Raw genomic sequence first — 19928 nt, 5'->3', positions numbered from 1 at the left:
GGAAACACTAACAGCGCTCAGGTAAAAGAAAAAAATCTAAAATTACCCCTCTGCTTATGGTGATAGATAATTACCCTTGGTGAGAGCAGTTGTCACTCCAAATCAATCATATACCATGAGTGAAAAAGAAGAGCACAAAACCTCACTGAAATAATGGTTGAAATTGCAAAAGAAACGATGATACAAAGTCCATTTACCAAAAAAACTCATTAGCATAAAAAAGTCTCTAAAATCATTGTAATTCCTGTGCGTTGTTATACTCCTGAAGTGTCCACACAAAGATCTTCACATACAGGTCTCCCTTAGGAGTTCTACTCACCAGATGCCTATGGTGTAATCAGCCTTGAGAACTCCTGTGATCCTGCTGGGCTCCTTCAAATGGTATGCCTAGGATGTATCCTGGAAGACTCTAAATATCTTTCCTCCTATTACCAGCGTCTCTCGGTGGAGTGGATGGGTAATCAAGGGCAGAGTATGATCATGGAAAATAAGCATAGGAAAGGAACATAGTGTGATATTGCTTTTTATTCAAACCAAGCCCCTCACAAAATGTTATGCTTACAATGTAATAGAAAAATACAGGCACATCAGATGTTAGGACTATTAGCTCACGTAGCTATGTTGCTTGTCAGCTCAGCTCCAGCTGACAAGTTGCTCGTTCTATACAACTGCTGTCTGTATGGGTGTAGACTCGTTGTGTAGCCACGCCCTGACGCGTTTTGGGATTGGTTCCCGTCTTCAGAGGGCGTAGTACGCCCTCTGAAGCAGTTGTATAGAACGAGCAACTTGTCAGCTGGAGCTGAGCTGACAAGCAACATAGCTACGTGAGTTAATAGTCCTAACATCTGATGTGCCTGTATTTTTCTATTACATTGTAAGCATAACATTTTGTGAGGGGCTTGGTTTGAATAAAAAGCAATATCACACTATGTTCCTTTCCTATGCTTATTTTCCATGATCATACTCTGCCCTTGATTACCCATCCACTCCACCGAGAGACGCTGGTAATAGGAGGAAAGATATTTAGAGTCTTCCAGGATACATCCTAGGCATACCATTTGAAGGAGCCCAGCAGGATCACAGGAGTTCTCAAGGCTGATTACACCATAGGCATCTGGTGAGTAGAACTCCTAAGGGAGACCTGTATGTGAAGATCTTTGTGTGGACACTTCAGGAGTATAACAACGCACAGGAATTACAATGATTTTAGAGACTTTTTTATGCTAATGAGTTTTTTTGGTAAATGGACTTTGTATCATCGTTTCTTTTGCAATTTCAACCATTATCATTTCAGTGAGGTTTTGTGCTCTTCTTTTTCACTCATGGTATATGATTGATTTGGAGTGACAATTGCTCTCACCAAGGGTGATTATCTATCACCATAAGCAGAGGGGTAATTTTAGATTTTTTTCTTTTACCTGAGCGCTGTTAGTGTTTCCATATAGAGACACCTTTCCTCATTTCTAGCATTTCTTTTATAATAGCTGCTATTCTGCCAAAAACTACCACTTCACATATCTCAGATATCACACTATATCCATAGAGCGCTTGGATCAGTACTATCTTCGGATACATTCTGATATTTTTTATATATATATATATATATATATATATATATATATATATATATATATATATATATATATATATATATATATATATATATATATATATATATATATATATATATATATATATATATATATATATATATATATATATATATATATACAGTGAGGAAAATAAGTATTTGAACACCCTGCTATTTTGCAAGTTCTCCCACTTGGAAATCATGGAGGGGTCTGAAATTGTCATCGTAGGTGCATGTCCACTGTGAGAGACATAATCAAAAAAAAAATCCAAAAATCACAATTTATGATTTTTTAACTATTTATTTGTATGATACAGCTGCAAATAAGTATTTGAACACCTGTCTATCAGCTAGAATTCTGACCCTCAAAGACCTGTTAGTCTGCCTTTAAAATGTCCACCTCCACTCCATTTATTATCCTAAATTAGATGCACCTGTTTGAGGTCATTAGCTGCATAAAGACACCTGTCCACCCCATACAATCAGTAAGAATCCAACTACTAACATGGCCAAGACCAAAGAGCTGTCCAAAGACACTAGAGACAAAATTGTACACCTCCACAAGGCTGGAAAGGGCTACGGGGAAATTGCCAAGCAGCTTGGTGAAAAAAGATCCACTGTTGGAGCAATCATTAGAAAATGGAAGAAGCTAAACATGACTGTCAATCTCCCTCGGACTGGGGCTCCATGCAAAATCTCACCTCGTGGGGTCTCAATGATCCTAAGAAAGGTGAGAAATCAGCCCAGGACTACACGGGAGGAGCTGGTCAATGACCTGAAAAGAGCTGGGACCACCGTTTCCAAGGTTACTGTTGGTAATACACTAAGACGTCATGGTTTGAAATCATGCATGGCACGGAAGGTTCCCCTGCTTAAACCAGCACATGTCAAGGCCCGTCTTAAGTTTGCCAATGACCATTTGGATGATCCAGAGGAGTCATGGGAGAAAGTCATGTGGTCAGATGAGACCAAAATAGAACTTTTTGGTCATAATTCCACTAACCGTGTTTGGAGGAAGAAGAATGATGAGTACCATCCCAAGAACACCATCCCTACTGTGAAGCATGGGGGTGGTAGCATCATGCTTTGGGGGTGTTTTTATGCACATGGGACAGGGCGACTGCACTGTATTAAGGAGAGTATGACCGGGGCCATGTATTGCGAGATTTTGGGCAACAACCTCCTTCCCTCAGTTAGAGCTTTGAAGATGGGTCGAGGCTGGGTCTTCCAACATGACAATGACCCGAAGCACACAGCCAGGATAACCAAGGAGTGGCTCTGTAAGAAGCATATCAAGGTTCTGGCGTGGCCTAGCCAGTCTCCAGACCTAAACCCAATAGAGAATCTTTGAAGGAAGCTCAAACTCCGTGTTTCTCAGCGACAGCCCAGAAACCTGACTGATCTAGAGAAGATCTGTGTGGAGGAGTGGGCCAAAATCCCTCCTCCAGTGTGTGCAAAGCTGGTGAAAAACTACAAGAAACGTTTGACCTCTGTAATTGCAAACAAAGGCTACTGTACCAAATATTAACATTGATTTTCTCAGGTGTTCAAATACTTATTTGCAGCTGTATCATACAAATAAATAGTTAAAAAAATCATACATTGTGATTTCTGGATTATTTTTTTTTGATTATGTCTCTCACAGTGGACATGCACCTACGATAACAATTTCAGACCCCTCCATGATTTCCAAGTGGGAGAACTTGCAAAATAGCAGGGTGTTCAAATACTTATTTTCCTCACTGTATATATATATATATATATATATATATATATATATATATATATAATCTCTATTCATACTAGAACAAGGTTGCATCCTAGCAATGCGTTTTGTGTAAAGACACTTCATCAGGAATAGATGCATCCGTTAATCTGTAAAAAAATATATATAGATACCGATAAGTTCAACACTTATGTATATGTATTGACTTTTAATGTATTACATACTGAGTGCGATTTTATACCCTCTTTATGCCAATAAACTCATTAAGTCATTATGTATGTATTGCCTTGTTGAATTGCCATTGGCTTCATGGAGGAGTCCCAACTTCCTTTTTAGTTTTCAACAATCTATGAAAAGATGGAAGAGCTCACTGCCACGCAGTAGTGCATTGGCTTTGAATGCCTGTCATTCTGCATTTACATACCTACTTTTCTGCTTTAAAATGGCAAGAGATGAATTATTGCTCCCTTGGTAAAGGATGATTATTATTTTGTTGAAAATGTTTATATATCTGAAACGAAATGCTTCTATCTCTAATAGGATACAATATATCTTCTAGAAGGAATATATGATGACCACGAGGGGTATGTTTGGTCCATCCAAGTAAATAACTAGATATGTGTTTTTGTTTTGTTTTTTGTTTTTAAGACTATTCTTTATTGCATATTTAGGTCATCTGGGGGCCTGGTCAGTGGGCTTGCACTGAGATGTCTAACTGAAGCTTTACCAGAAAACAGGTATATTATGTAAATGACATGGTTACAGAGGTGTTATGGATCTTCTCTACTCATCTGTTCATTCCTTTTTACCAGGTTAAGTCGATTACTTCACAAGCTTAAATTTGAGGAAGCGGAGAAGTTTGCAATACAGTTTGGACTGGATGTTGAGGTATAATCTCAGTAATTCCTTCATCTTGAACATAGCTTGAAATCAATATATTGATATTGTGGCAGACTTGACAATTCTGGTGTTTTTAATGGCAAATGCCAATCGAGCTCCATGGTGCCGGATAGTGAGCACAGAGGCCATTAGAGGATGTCAGGCCACCCTCATGAAGTATTTTTCTGATTGATTGGTCAGACATGCACACCAGTGGCCTGCTGGAGGTAATTTTGTAGGGCTCTGGCAGTGCTCATCCTGTTCCTCCTTGCACAAAGAAGCAGATACTGGTCCTGCTGATGGGTTAAGGACTTTCTACGGCTCTGTCCAGCTCTCTTAAGGCTCGTACACACAATGGGTTAAACTGATGAAAACGGTCTGATGGACTCTTCATCGGTCCAAACCGATCGTGTGTGTGCGTCATAGGTTATTTAACCTTCGGTTAAAAAAAAAGCAAACTTGCTTTAAAATTTAACCAATGGATTGCTAACCGATAGGTCAAAACCGATTGTTGGTATGCAAAACCATCGGTTAAAAACCCACGCATGCTCAGAATCAAGTCGACGCATGCTTGGAAGCATTGAACTTTGTTTTTTTCAGCACGTCATTGTGTTTTACGTCACTGCGTTCTGACACGATCGTTTTTTTAACTGATGGTGTGTAGGCGCGAAGGACCATCAGTCAGCTTCATCGGTTAACCTAAGACAACTGTCCTTCAGACCGTTTTCATCGGATGGACTGATTGTGTGTACGAGGCTTTAGAGTAACTGTCTGTCTCCTGGAATCTGCTCAGTGAAAAACAGTCAGAAAAGATGAGAACAAAAATGTCACTGGCCTCCACCTGTATAACCATTCCTGTTTTGCCTTTGCCTTTCTAGTGCACTTGTTGTTAATTTCCTTAACACATAAGCAGCTAAAACTGATTAACAACCCCACTGCTACTTAAATTAAGTCAAACATGTTATACTTGCCTCCTCTGTGCAGTTGGTTTTGCACAGAGCAGACCGGATCCTCCTCTTCTTGGGTCCCGCTTTGCTGCTTGTGGCTACTCCCTTCTATCAAGTTTCCCCACAGTCAGCAGCTTCCTATGGGGCCACTGGAGCAGTCACAGCTCCGTGTGTCCATTCAGACACAGAGCTCCGCCCCCTCTCTCCCCTGACTGACTGACTGACTTTTATTGACAACCGCTGGAACCAATGGCGCCGCTGCTGTATCTCAGGCAATCGGGAGGACATTTTTGGACATCGTTGGAGAGAGATGGGGCTCAGGTAAGTAATCGGGGGGGGGGGGGGGGTGGCTGCTACACAGAAGGTTTTTCATTTAAATGCATAGAATGCATTAAGATAAAATAAAAACTTCTACCTTTACAACTCCTTTAACTGACCAGATCAATATCCCACTTAATGGATTGTAACATGGGATTTATTAAAAAGCTGTTATGTTATCAACTATACACTCGGAGCGATCTCCCAGGAATAACGGGGCAAGTCGGGATGGCGGCACCTGCCAATCGATGATTCTGGTTGCAGCATCGATGCCGCATCAGGGACACCCCAATCGCGATGTGTTGATGCTGTGATTTATTTCCTCACCCGTAACACAGTGGAACCTTGGATTACAAGTAACGCGGTTAACTAGTGTTTCGCAATACGAGCTATTATTTTAAAAAAAATCCTTACTTGGTTTGCGAGTGTTGTCTCGTAAAACAAGCAGGATTCAAGCATCGATAAAAACTCCGCCCCCAGCACTGCCCATCTTTGAAAAAATCCAACCCCTTCAAGTAAATATCCGCCCCTCACCTACATGAATCGTAAACTCAGCTGTTCTGCGACGCAGCACAGTTTTGATCCCGGGCACTATTCGATAACTGGGCACTTTGACAGAACACCGGCTTTCACATCCTTCGCTGATCTGCAGCAGTACTGTGCTGTGTGTTAAAATATGTGGTTGTATCTGGCGGTGATTGTAGCAACAATATATGCAAGTTACATTCAGGAGATGTAACAATATTAGTCTGTGGAAATTTGTTTTATTTTTGAATTCATAGCCTGAGGTATAAGAAAAGGAAAAGACTGTGAAAAGTGGAGGGAAATGCACAAGAAAAGTCTGCTTAAAAAATTCTCTTTGACCTGTAATCAAGTAAGGTCTAAGGCCCTATTCACACTTGTGAATGGGGCTGTTCATGTTTACACGTGGGACAGCCAACTGGCAATTAGTTGCGATTGAAAGCAATGGGAGGCTGACCGCTCCTGTAGCCAATAGCGGCTGTATGCAAGTAATCGCTCATGTGATCTGGTCACCAGTCATCTCTATGACTGTCGAAGGACCCGGGCACGATGTGATGACGTCACGCCCGGGTCCCTGTAAGTAAACAAAGCCGCAATTGCGGCTAGTAAGCAGCAGTATTCATGAGATCGGTGAATTTTTTTTCACCGATCTCATGGTTTCCAGCCTGGAGGAGAGATGCAGGGTCTTATTGACCCCGCATCTCTCCATAAAGAGGACCTGTCACACACATTTCCTATTACAAGGGATGTTTACATTCCTTGTAATAGGAAGAAAAGTAATAAAAAAATAAAAAAATTAGAAAAGAAGTGTAAAAAAGAAAAAATTAAGTAAAATAAATTAAATAAATAAAAGAATAAAAAATAAAATGAAAACGCCCCTGTCCCCGGTAGCTCGCGCGCAGTAGCGAACGCACACGTAAGTCCCGCCGACATATGTGAACACCGTTTAAACCACATATGTGAGTTATCGCCGCGTGCGTTAGAGTGCCAGCAACAAATCTAGAACTAGATCTCCTCTGTAAATCTAAACTGGTAACCTGTAAAAAAAAAATTAAAGCGTTGCCTATGGAGATTTTTAAGTACTGAAGTTTGGCGCCATTCCATGAGTATGCGCAATTTTAAAGCGTGACATGTTAGGTATCTATTTACTCGGTGTAACATAATCTTTCACATTATACAAAAAAATTGGGCTAACTTTTCTGTTTTTTTATTTTTTTAATTCATGAAACAATTTTTTTTCCAAAAAAAGGGCGTTTGAAAAATTATTGCGCGAATACCGTGCAAGATAAAACGTTGCTATGACCGTCGTTTTATTCCCTAGGGTGTCTGCTAAAAAAAACATATATAATATTTGGGGGTTCTGCGTAATTTTCTAGCAAAAGAATGATGATTTTTACATGTAGGACAGAAGTGCCAGAATAGGCCCGGTAATGAGGTGTGTGTATAAAAGCCCGGTATTGAAGTGGTTAAGGAACAGGATGTTATTTAATTAATTATGTTTTGGCACATGATATTGAACGAGATGTGCTAGGTTTTATTTTGTTGATGCTTTTCATGAATATACCCCTTGTTGTGTTTATTACCACAAATGCCATTTGCTAGAATGTTGTATTAAAACAGATTAATCTTTTGAGCAGCTTGTGTATAAAGTAAAAGTCAACACCATACTGGAGAAAATGGCATCCACATCCATTGGAAGTTATGGACAGTCTCTCTGGCAGGAGCTTGTGGATGAAGCCAAAGACAGTCTAGTAAAAATAAAGGTATGCTGTCTTCTCTAAATTGTATGATGCCATCTGCCTGTCCAATATTTATTAACATATTATTTATTTTATGCATTCAGGATGACAACTTTGTGACTGAATACTGTGTTAATGCCCCCTGGCCTACTTATGAAACAGCCTTTGATATGCTGAGTTATGCAAAAACCAGGGTAAGTCATGGTTTCTCTTTCTGTATTGTAGTACATTGTTTACAAGAAAAGTCTAGAAGTTTACATTTTGTTTGCATTTGCTCAATTGAAATTGGCTGGCCATGTGTTATTATTATTTTTTTTTTTTATCTATTTTTCTTTTTTTTTGTACTCCTGATGGTGGTGGTACTCATGCATAGGCACAGATGTAAGTTTCACTTTGCCATGTTTGGTATTAAAGTGGTTGTAAACCCACTTTTTCTACTTTTACCTACAGGTAAGCCTATAACAAGGCTTACCTGTAGGTAAGGAGAATATCTCCTAAACCTGCACGGTTTAGGAGATATTCCCCTCGCAATGCGCCACTGCGCATGCGCAGGGGGGATCTACGGCGAAAGGACCGGCAGCCGCCGGACCTTGCCGAGTTTTAAATCTCCCGCGCACAAGTGACGTCATCGCCGCTCCAGCCAATCACAGCGCTGGACCAGCGATACCCGGAAGACACGCCGAGGCAAGATGAAATCTCGCTCGGCGTGAACCAGGTAAGTGCTACGCACCTCGTTCCGGGGTAAGTATTTCATAATGAGCTAATATGCGGTGCATATTGGCTCATTATGACTTTTCCCTTACAGGAGGGGAAAAAAAATGTTTTTTTCATGCGGGTTTACAACCGCTTTAAGTGCTGTTTAGTGAAGAATGTGCAACGTAATTGTTTATAAATGCGATTGTGTGGCAGGTTGTTGTCTTTTTAAATGCATCGTACACAGAATGTACTGCAAACATTTAAATTAATCTTCATGAAAAGTGACATCCCCGTGGTGCAAATATTCAGAGACCCTGCCCGATCATCTCTTATTGTCTGCCAATGAGCTATTTATGCAATAATTATACTTTCAGACATAGGCTAAACATTTACACGATTATTGAAAAGAGGGTAATTCAGTTCAGTAGACTATCACAACCATATAAGCTGTGGGTTACTTAAAGTGGTGGTAAACTCTTTACTACCACTTTTACCTACAGGTAAGCCTATAATAAGGCTTACCTGTAGGTATAAAGAATATCTCCTAAACCTGTACGGTTTAGGAGATATTCCCCTCGCCGCCGGTCCTTGCCGGAATAAAGTCTCGCGCATGTGCAGGAGTGACGACATCGCCGATCCAGCCAATCACAGCGCCGGAACGGCGATACCCGGAAGACACGACGAGGCAAGATGACATCCCGCTTGGCGTGGACCAGGTAAGTTCTCCACACTTAGTTCCAAGTTAAGTATTTCATAATGAGCTAGTATGCGGTGCATACTAGCTCATTATGCCTTTTGCCTTTCAGGTGTAAAAAAAAAATTTCTCTTCCGTTCACGGACGGACACAGCAGCAATTGACCTTAGGGTTATATCCGCTTCCTTCAGGAGAGTTTAGGCAGAAACAAAGCACTTTAAGTGTTAACAACACTTTCCTGAGTGCAGCTCCTCCCAGGGGGTTGTTTCCCCCGGGTATAACCCACACCCTGCTCTAGCAGGAGAGGAGAGGTCAGTCACTCTGGAGTCCCTCTGGAGTCCCTGTACTCTGGAGAAATATTTTTCTTGCGATTTTCTCGCTTTTTATTATTTTGTTCCTGCATTTTTTGATCCTGAGATCAAACTATCAACTGCCGACTGGGCGACAGGCTGGATCTTGATCCTTGTAGTCCCCCCATGCTCGGCCATCGAGCATGTGCCGGCCCTCGGCACTGGGTCGTCCACGACATGCCCCGTGGCTCCAGTGGTGGCCGGGGAACTACATGTTCTAGGGCACACATATGACCGGTCTCTATGCCTTTGTCACAGTGTGTCTGGCCGACAGCCATGCCGTTTAGCGGACGTTGGTTCTGTCCGGAATGCCTCCAGCCGGTGGTCGCAGGACGGGTATGTAGTGGCCCCTTGCCCTGGCAAGGTGGTATGGCTGGTGCCTTCCTGGGGAGGTCGAATGAGGGTCCGCCCTGCTTTCCTCTCTCCCTTCCTCTCCCTCTTTTCCCATGCTGGGTGATGGCTGTAAGGGGGGGGGGGGGTGCCTGGGGCTCTGTCACTCTGTCACTACGGGGGCTGTGCTGCTGTGTGGTGCTATTAATTTTTTGTAGTGCCTTTCCTTTTTCACCATTAAAGGCTTACTTTTTTAAGATTCATTGGTGTACGGCTGTCCATACCCTGCCTTCAAGTTTTTACATCATGCATTGCAGGCACCCACCTGTTTCTGAGAGGACAGTGATTGCTCAGGTGTGCTCACCTGGAGCAGCAGCTTCTCCCTTCCTATTAATTTGTTGTACTGGAGTTGCTGTGCGTGCTGGGCTGTGTTTTCTGCTGTGTCACTGTTGCTTTAAACACGTGTATGACCGCCATTTTGCAGCCCGCGAATTGCTTCCTGAGGGACCGCGCAGAGCTGACAGCGCTTCAGCAGCACTACAGCCTGGCCGGGTGGTGAGTTACTTGGGGGTCCCCTGCTCTCTGTTTTGTGGCCGGGAGGGTGACCTGTGGGTCTCTGCCCCCTTAGTCCCCCTGCGGTCTCTGTAGAGCCCATACGGCAGTCCCTTAGGCGTTTATCGCCAGGATTGAAGAGACAAGTGGCCAGAAGGGGGGTAAAAACCCCCTCCCTGCGCCTGCTTCTAGGGACGGCTCTGACACGGAACCAGACCCTGCTGCTGGCTGTGGTTCTGTCATGTCAGATGTTGCAGGCTTAGCCCACACGGTCAGTGAGAATGACTCTGCTTCAGGGTCAGCTCTTGATAAGGCGTTTTGTTGGAGCTCTTATGCGGTGCGGGATACTCAAAAACTTGAGGACGGCTGAGACATCAGAGATGCCGGTTCCTTTTGGGTTCCGCACGCTGCCCCGCACCGCAAAAGTGTTTCCTTGTGTTCCATACCTGGACAAAATATTATACAAGGAATGGGATCGGCCGCAGAAAGTTTTTGATGTACCAAAATACTTTGCGGTCCGTTATCCTCTTGATGAAGACTTAAAAAAAAAAAAAAAACCTCCGTCAGCGGACCCCCCTGTGTCCAGACTGAACAAGTCTACCACGTTGCCTGTGGAAGGGGCTCCTGCCTTTATGGGTTCAGCGGACCACAGCCTCAGCTCTCCTATCTGCGGAGATAGGAGAGCTGAGGCTGTGGCCCGCTCCATGTTTACAGTAGTGGGGTCGGCAGTGAGACCGGTTTTGCTGGGTTTGCGAGGTAATGTCCTCGGGGTACAAGATAGTTTCTCTCTTGTCCACCAAACAGATTTTTCCTTCCAGCTTCCTCCGGTACGCCGGGTGGCCCTGTCAGGGGCTGGTCAGGATCTGCTGGTCAGGGGAGTGATTATACCGGTTCCTTCAAGGGAACGGTTTCAGGGGTTTTTACTCCAATCTGTTTGTAGTCCCCAAAAAAGGAAGGGGTCCGTCCAATCCTGGACCTTAAGGCCCTTAACTCCTTTGTCAAAGTGCAAAGGTTCAGGGTGAAATTGTTCGCTCTGTAGTGGCGGCTCTCCATCAGGGGGACTTTGGGGCGTCCTTGGGTACTCAGGACGTGTACCTGCATATTCCCATACGCGCAAAACACCAGAGTTTTCTGCGTTTTGCGGTCGAAGAGGACCATTTTCAGTTTGTGGCCTTCGGCCTGGCTTCAGCACCACAAGTTTTCACAATGGTGATCGCTCAGATTCTGGCCCTGCTAAGGCAGCGCGGAATCGCTTTTGTAGGATACCTGGACGACCTTCTCCTGAGAGCTTTTTTAAGCTCAGTCTTAGGAGAGGATGGTCCATCACCTGCCAGCCCCTCCAAAAGATTCAGGTGGCTACTGAATGTCCAGAAGTCAATGTTGGTACCTTCTCAGCGACTGGAATACCTGGGGTTGGTCCTCGATTCCTCAGAAGCGAGTTTTTCTCTCGAAGGAAGAACTCCAGATACTGCAATCTGCGGTGCAGCGGTTAGCGACCCAGATGTGGTCCTCGCTTCGCATTTGCAAGAGAATTCTGGGTCCCATGGTAGCCTCTTTCGAGGCGTTTCCGTATGCCCAATTTCACACTCGAGTGTTCCAGAAAGAGATTCTGTCACGTTGGGACAAGCTCCCTTCGTCTCTGGATTACCAGATTTGGGTGAGTCGCCTGGTCAGGTCCTCCCTAGTGTGGTGGCTGACATCTCCGGTGCTTCGGATTAGGAAATTATTCCTGCCGTGCTATCGGACAGTGGTTACGACGGATGCCAGCCTCTCCGGCTGGGGGCGTTCTGGAGTGTCCAGTCAGCCCAGGGGCGGTGGAGTCCCGTCTGCCAATCAATGTCCTGGAGCTCCGGGCTATCAGGCTGCGGCTCTCCCAAGTGGTCTCTGGGTCTGCAGGACCGTTCGGTCAGGATCCAGTCCGACAACACCTCGGCCGTGGCGTATGTCTGCCATCAAGGGGGCACGCGAAGCTCAGCCACAGCGGCAGAGGTTGCACACATTCTCTGGTGAGCCACAAGGTACGTTCCGGCTCTGTCGGCCGTGTGCATTCTGGGGGTGCAGAGTTGACAAGCCGACTACCTAAGTCGCCAAACACTGGACCAGGGAGAATGGTCGTTGCACCCGGAAAAGGTTCAGAGGGGCACTCCAGGCGTGGACCTTCTGGCGTCCCGTCTCAATCGGAAGATGTCACGTTTTGTGTCCAGGTCAAGAGACCCTTCGGCGGACGCGTCAGACGCTTTGGTGGCACCGTGGGGTCACTATCGCCTAGTCTACGCTTTCCCTCCTCTGGAGCTTCTCCCTCGCCTGTTGCGCAGAGTGGAAGCGGAGGGGTTATCAACAATCCTGGTCGCTCCGGATTGGCCGCGCCGTTCCTGGTACGGGGACCTGGTGCGTCTGGTGGCAGACGTCCCTTGGCTTCTACCCCTGAGAGTAGATCTTCTGTCGCAGGGTCTGATTTTTCTCACCCTGCTTTACAGTCGCTGGCTTTAACGGCATGGCTGTTGGGAGCCAGGTGCTGAAGGACCGAGGTCCTTCGGACTCTGAGATCTCTACCATGCTACTTGCACAGAAGTTTACTTCATGTAGGGTTTGCCATCGTACGTGGAAGGCCTACATCTCTACGTGTGCAGATGTAAAATGGCACCCCCGCACATACGTGCTGTCCCGGATTTTGCTGTTCTTACAGCGTGGAGTGGATCAGGCTCTCGCCTTAAGTACGGTTATGGGTCAGATTTCAGCCTTGGCTGTTTATTTTCAGCGGCCGTTGGCGACGCACTCCCTAGTGCGTACGTTTGTACAGGGGGTCAGGCATGTGGCCCCTCCTGTGCGTCCTCCACTGCCTCCGTGGGACTTGAATTCGGCCCTCTCTGTGCTTCAAAGGGCTCCGATTGAGGACACTCGGGAGATTCCTCTGTTGACTCTGTCCCAGAAGGTGGTCTTCCTTGCAGCCATTCCTTCGGTCAGACGAGTTTGGGATCTGGCGCCCTTGTCTTACAAGGCTCTTTTACACAAGGGTAAGGTGGTGCTGCGGCCGCAGCCATCGTTCCTTTCAAAGGTTGTTTCGGCTTTTCACATTAATGAGGACATTGGGTTTACTATGCTTATGTCCTCAGCCTGAGAACTCGAAGGAGGCCACGTTACTTTCCTTGGACGTGGTGCGAGCCCTACGGGTGTACTTGTCTGCTATGGCTCCGTTCCGGAGATCGGACTCACTGTTCGTGTTAGTGACTGGTCCTAAAAAAGGTCTGGTGGTCGTTGGCCTCCATTTTTCAGGTGGAGCAGACGGGTTGTGCTCCAGGCCTATGCCCTAAAAGGCGCGGGCGCCTCCCTTTTTGGTTACGGCGCATTCGACCAGGGCGATTGATCCCTCTTGGACTTTCCGCCATCAAGCGTCTGTTTTACAGGTGTGTAAGACAGCGACCTGGTCGTCAACCCACACCTTTTCAAGTTTTGCAAGGTGGATGTGAGTGCATCTTCGGATGCCTCCTTTGGCCGCAAGTTTTTGCAGGCAGCTGTTTAAGGTTGAAGTTCCTCCATTGAGGCACTCTGGTTTGTTTGGGGTGAAGCTTAATTTGCAGTGTTTTTTCCCACCCCTCGAATTTTTTTGACACTGCTTGGGGATGTCACTAAGGTCAATTGCTGCTGTGTCCGTCCATGAACGGAAGAGAAAATAGGATTTTTGTACTCACCGTAAAATCCATTTCTCGGAGTTCATGGACGGACACAGCACCCACCCCTCCTTTGTTTGTACTGCTTGTTACGAACTGGAAGCTGCTAGAGCAGGGTGTGTGTTATACCTGGGGAACCACGCCCCCTGGGAGGAGCTGCACTCAGGAAAGTGTTGTTCACACTTAAAGTGCTTTGTTTCTGCCTAAACTCTCCTGAAGGAAGCGGATATAACCCTAAGGTCAATTGCTGCTGTGTCCGTCCATGAACCCAGAGAAATGGATTTTACGGTGAGTACAAAAATCCTATTTTTTGCGGGTATACAACCGCTTTAACCACTTAAGGACCTTGCCTGTTTTTCAGATTTGGTGTTTACAAGCTTAAACCAGGTTTTTTTGCTAGAAAATTACTTAAAACCCCAAACATTATATATATATTTTTTCTAACACCCTAGAGAATAAAATGGCGTTCGTTGCGATACTTTTTGTCGCACCGTATTTGCCCAGTGGTCTTACAAGCGCACTTTTTGGGGAAAAAATCACTTTTTCAATTAAAAAATAAGACAACAGTTAAGTTGGCCCATTTTTTTTTTATATTGTGAAAGATAATGTTGCGCCGAGTAAAATGATACCCAACATGTCACGCTTCAAAATTGCGCCTGCTCGTGAAATGGCGTCAAACTTTTTACCTTAAAAATCTCCATAGGCGACGTTTAAAAAATTCTATAGGTTGTATATTTTGAGTTAGAGAAGGTCTAGGGCTAGAATTATTGCTCGCTTTCTAACAATCGCGGTGATACCTCACTTGTGCGGTTTGAACACCGTTTTCATATGCGGGCGCTACTCATGTATGCGTTTGCTTCTGCGTGCGAGCTCGTTGGGACGGGGCACTTTAAAAAAAAAAATAATAATCTTTGTTTTCTTATTTATTTTTATTTATTTTATTCATTTTTACACTAAAAAAAAATAAAAACAACGGTCACTTTTATTCCTATTACGAGGAATGTAAACATCCCTTGTAATAGAAAAAAGCATGACAGGTCCTCTTAAATATGAGATCTGGGGTCAAAAAGACCTCCGATCCCATATTTAGACTAAAGTGCAAAAAAAAAAGAAAAAGAAAATTTCACTTTAAGAAACATGGGGGGAAGTGACGTTTTGACGACGCTTCCGCCCTGCTATGCTATGGAGACGAGTGGGGGCCATCTTGCCCTCACTCGTATCACAGCCGAGCAGGGGACAGGACCCGATCGCCTCCGCCGCTGCTGACGGCTCCGGTTATCGGCGGCCCTCTCCCACCGCCGATAGCGGTGATATCGCGGCGAATTCGCAGCGGAGACCACAGTTATCGTTTACAGGACCGCTCAAAGAAAAGATGGATATCTCGGTTGTGGCGGCAGCTGCTGCCGTTACCGAGATATCCATCTTTAAAGTACCGACGTATATGTACATGAGCGGGTCCTTAAGTGGTTAAAGCGGAGTTCCACCCAAAAATTGAACTTCTGCTTTTCGGAACCCCCCCCTCTGGTGACACAGTTGGCACCTTTCAGGGGGGAGTCTACACCACTTCCCATCCCCCCTGCTGTCTCCTGGGGAAATACAGTGTTCCCAGGAGAGAGCCGGGACCAGTGACGGTGTGCCACGTTTCTCGCGCATGTGCAGTAAGGAACCGGGCAAGGAACCCGCAAGGCCTCACCGACCATGGCGGCGGCGGCAGCAGCATCGGAGGACCGTGCGATTGCTCAGCCTCGTCTGCCGACATCGCGGGCACGCTGGAGAGGTAAGTGTCCATTTTTTAAAAGGCAGCAGCTGCAGTATTTGTAGCTGCTGGATTTAAAAAAAAAATATTTCGGGGGTGGACCTCCGCGTTAAAATGTTTGCAACCAAAAAAAATACAATAAAAAAGGGAGATCCTGTTTGCTTGTAATAGCAGGTTAAATAGCACAGTGCTTGTGCTGTCTAACCTTCCCCTCTGGAAGTTCTAAAAAACCTGGCTGATCCTACCTGTTTCTGCTCTCCCCCCTGTAAACTGACCAAGGTTTATAATGACTGCTGAGCCCTGACACCGTGGTCAGTTTACATGCCTTTGTCATCTGCAGCTCTCATCTCCACTCTCCCCTCCCTGCCTGTCAGCTCGCGAGTCTGCGTCTCTGTCCTAACAACCCCCCCCGATGCTGTTGGTAAAAAAAAACAAAATGTAAAAAAAATTGTTGCCAGCCCCTCTTTTAAGCTGCCATCCTGCACTGTGTAATTGTTAGAAACAAAGTCTCTAAATACCTTTTTGTGATGCATCTTCAGGCCGCTCACGTGACTCCCGGACATTCTCCTATTTCGATCCAGGGCTACAGTGGAAGGGGCTGAGTGGCCAGCTTGCCAGTGACATGACCATACAGCGTCGGAGGGAGATCTCAGCTCCTCCTGCTGTAGCCCTGGATCGGAGTATTAGAGCGGCCGGGAGTTACGTGACAGGTCTGAAGATGCATCACAAAAAGGTTGGCAGGCACTTCCAGATGTCTTGAAATGCCACCAGGCAGTACATCTAGGTAGACTTGTAGATTGGCGTCGTCACTACACCGCCAAACTATGGGCACAAATTGAACAAGCTCAAACAGATATTTCATTGAAGAGTGCTCTGTGGTGCTATGATGCTCTCCTGCCTGCCTTAAAGTCACACCCTCTATTAGGACCCACCGTCTGTATATGCTGGCACCTCTTTACACAAGCATAATTTTTTACTAAACATTCACCCTTATTCCCAATCCTGTCAAACTTTTTTCCAGGCCTTCATGACCAGTGTTTTTTCGGGCCCTACGCCAAGCCGATCGTTTTCAGGCTTCCCAATTTCTGGCTGCAAAACACTGGCCTACTATGACATCTTTAATGGAGGACACAGTTCCCTCCTGGCTAACATTTTGGAATGCTCTTCAACGTCATCATTTATTTTGCTCTTTAGCAAGTCCGCAAGGGTTCGGTAGATATTTGACTACTTTTGAGAAATACTGTTCAGACCTATAATTTAATTTATTTATTTCTCCCCCCAGACAACCCTATCTACCCTGTATAAGTAAATGGGAAGTGGACCTAAATCGCATTTTTGCAGCGTTTTTTACCACGTTTTGTTGCGATATTTGCGGCGGTTTTTGCCGCGATTTTTGCAGTGTTTTTTTACCGCTTTTTGTCGCAAATTTGGACAGGTCTAGGGTCACCAATGTTAAAAACAGAAAAACGCCCAAATCTGCCTAAAAAAAAATCCCGAACTTGTTTGAGCTTCAGGCGTTTTTGAACTTCTGGCTTCAGGCGTTTTGTAGTGGAGATGTGAACCATCTCCATAGAGAATAATAGATTTTTTTCCCCTCCAGCGTTTTGTTGCTTCAGACTTCAAGCTACAAAACGCCCAGGTGTGAATGGGGTCTAAACCAACAACAAAACATTATTAGGTTCTCATTAAAATCACCTATCTGTACAAACATTCAGGAAACAAACTTTAAGATTTTGACGAGGTGGTGTAATACTCCTCGGATGTTACATAAATTTTACCCCAATGATGCTGATCACTGTTGGTGGGGCCAGAAGGGAGAGGGAATATTGCTCCACATATTCTGGTCTTGGCCTAAGATGACACACTTCTGGAAAGAAGTACAGCATATCACACACAAAGTTATTGACTATGAGATTCCTAAGAAGTCTGCCTTTTTCTTGCTGCATGTTTCGACTATTCCCGCGAAGACATATAAAAAATAGATTTATACTTCATTTGAATATTTGAAAAAAGATCAAAAGTACTGTGTATACTTGTTACAGTACTTCCCATTTGTCTATTTTCTGTATATGCCTTGTCGTTGGACAAGATTTTGACTATTGAGATGTTCTTGCATTTGTGTAACATGTATATTTTTTCCTTTTTTATCCAATAAAGCGAGTTTGAAAAAAAAGTACATGGACTTGATTACATTTTTTTTCACTCTGGTAGCTGAATCTTTTTCTTCCTTTCAGATTCAGAAAAGGGAGGACAAGGCTTTACCAGTAACTTCAGATGATATTCCCATTTCCATCATCGATGTAATGATTTGGATATTTTATAGTAAATTGTATTTATGTAGCGATTCATTGAGATGTTCTTATATTATTATTAAACATTTTAGGTACTAAGAGCACAGGCCAGATTGGCTAGTTTTTATGGTGCTTTTGGACCAGATAAATTCAGGTTAGTATTTGGACCTTAGACTATAGATGCATAATAAAAGGGCAGCATTTAGCTTTACTGTTTTTTGTTTTTCTTCCTTGCTTAAGTGGAATTGCATGGATAGAGTTTTTAAACAACAGTGATGTGCTAAAAGACATCTTCTATCAATTGGAGGAAGTAAATTTGTCGTGTGCACAGTACCTGTGGCTGAGACATCAGGTAAACTAGATTGCAGTATTTAATGTAACTATATTTAAAAGCCAAGTCCATCCTAATAATCATGTTTCATGTTACTCCCATATTTACATCTGCAGCTCCCCCCCTCCACCCACCCATTTCCCTCATTCGTTACAGAATCTCAGGTTTCTGCTGCCAGCTGGCTCCTGTCAGATTTGTAAATGAAAAGACCCTTGCAGAGGGATTTGGAGTTCAGTGAAGCCCAAGTCCATTGACGTCACCTCACTTGTAGTCTATTGATACTTGCTTCAGCTCCATAATTGAAGGTCCAGACCATGGTACAGACCTGTGTTGTAGGAAGAATCCTCTGGAGTCAGAACATTGCACCCACGATTCACTGATCAACATTGTACTTTTTAGCAGGCATCAACGAAAACAAAGATTATAAACGCACGCTTTTGCTTTTCGCCGCATGAGTGCATTTATTTGTTTTTGCAAAAGATTAAATCCTCCTTTAAATTTGTCAACTCCTTGTAGCAGTTTCTTGCTGTTTATTTATAAAATAATGTATGTGCTTTCAGCTCCAATTGCTAGTCAGAATTCAAGGTAAAGAAATAAGGGAGCTGTCACTGAGATAGGAAGACAGACATCAATAATCTGATAAATGTTCTAACCTGTCTCAATTTTTCTGAAGTATGTGTGTCCCCACATTACGTCATTATGGGAGTCCTTTCCAGTAGGTTTACAAACTATAGAAAGCATGAGTGGGTTTTGTCCCTTTCCTCCATGGTTTAAACATAGAAAGAAGAAAATTGTGTTACCGTGCATTGCAGTGCAACACAAGTGCGTAGGGTTGCCACTAAAAAAAGGTTACTGAACCTCAACAAGGTAAAGGTGGGCTCTAAAGTTGAATTTCAGGAATGAAAAGTAGCATGAGTAATAATGCTATGCCCTGTAATTTCGAGGGAATGTAACCTCGACAGCTCAGCTAGTGTTGCAGTAAGTAGGAGAGGCACTTAACTTGGGTTGAATGCTCCTTGAGGGTAAGGACTGATGTGAATGTACAATGTATATCGCTGTGCAAATTGACGGCGCTATATAAGTACCTGGAATAAATTTTTTTTTTTTTTTTTTTTTTTTTCCCATAGGCAGAATTTGAAAGCAAATTTGATGAGAAGTTTCTTGAAAAGCTTCTTAGCATAATTCCTGCAAATATCCCTTCACAAGAATTGTGCCTCTGGTTTAAAAACATATTGGTTCCATTTGTGAGAAGAATTGTGCCAAAAGGACACGTATGTTATTGAGTCTTTCATAGTAATATGTTATGTTACAGAACCATTGCTTAGAGGTAAACTCCTTTTTTTGTGTTGAGAAACCCTTCCATACATTTCAAACCTTTAAGCAAACTTTACAGATCTTTATCTAGAATTCTCAAAATTAATTGGCAATGGGTAAGGTGATGTAACAAAGTTACAAAAAAAAGTTTGGGAATAAAATAAATACACATATATACTTGCCTAGGTGGGTGCAGCATCCGATCCGCTAGGAGCTGTGGAGGG

At 44.1% G+C, this 19928-nt stretch overlaps 1 protein-coding gene across 1 annotated transcript in view; it reads left to right on the top strand.

Moving 5' to 3' along the window:
- Nucleotides 1-19928, top strand: part of KNTC1 (kinetochore associated 1) — a 552295-nt gene that overhangs the window by 89713 nt on the left and 442654 nt on the right. The window contains exons 14-22 of the mRNA XM_040347334.1: nucleotides 3858-3901; nucleotides 3989-4054; nucleotides 4130-4205; nucleotides 7621-7746; nucleotides 7827-7916; nucleotides 18003-18068; nucleotides 18152-18213; nucleotides 18300-18411; nucleotides 19518-19661. Of these exons, the coding sequence (XP_040203268.1) occupies nucleotides 3858-3901; nucleotides 3989-4054; nucleotides 4130-4205; nucleotides 7621-7746; nucleotides 7827-7916; nucleotides 18003-18068; nucleotides 18152-18213; nucleotides 18300-18411; nucleotides 19518-19661 (786 nt within the window). The remainder of the gene's footprint in view (nucleotides 1-3857; nucleotides 3902-3988; nucleotides 4055-4129; nucleotides 4206-7620; nucleotides 7747-7826; nucleotides 7917-18002; nucleotides 18069-18151; nucleotides 18214-18299; nucleotides 18412-19517; nucleotides 19662-19928) is intronic.

This window comes from Rana temporaria, chromosome 1, assembly GCF_905171775.1.
Source record: "Rana temporaria chromosome 1, aRanTem1.1, whole genome shotgun sequence".
In the NCBI taxonomy this organism is placed as follows: Eukaryota; Metazoa; Chordata; class Amphibia; order Anura; family Ranidae; genus Rana; species Rana temporaria.
Note: the sequence above shows the minus strand (reverse complement) of the source record. Positions and strands in the feature narration are given on the sequence as shown.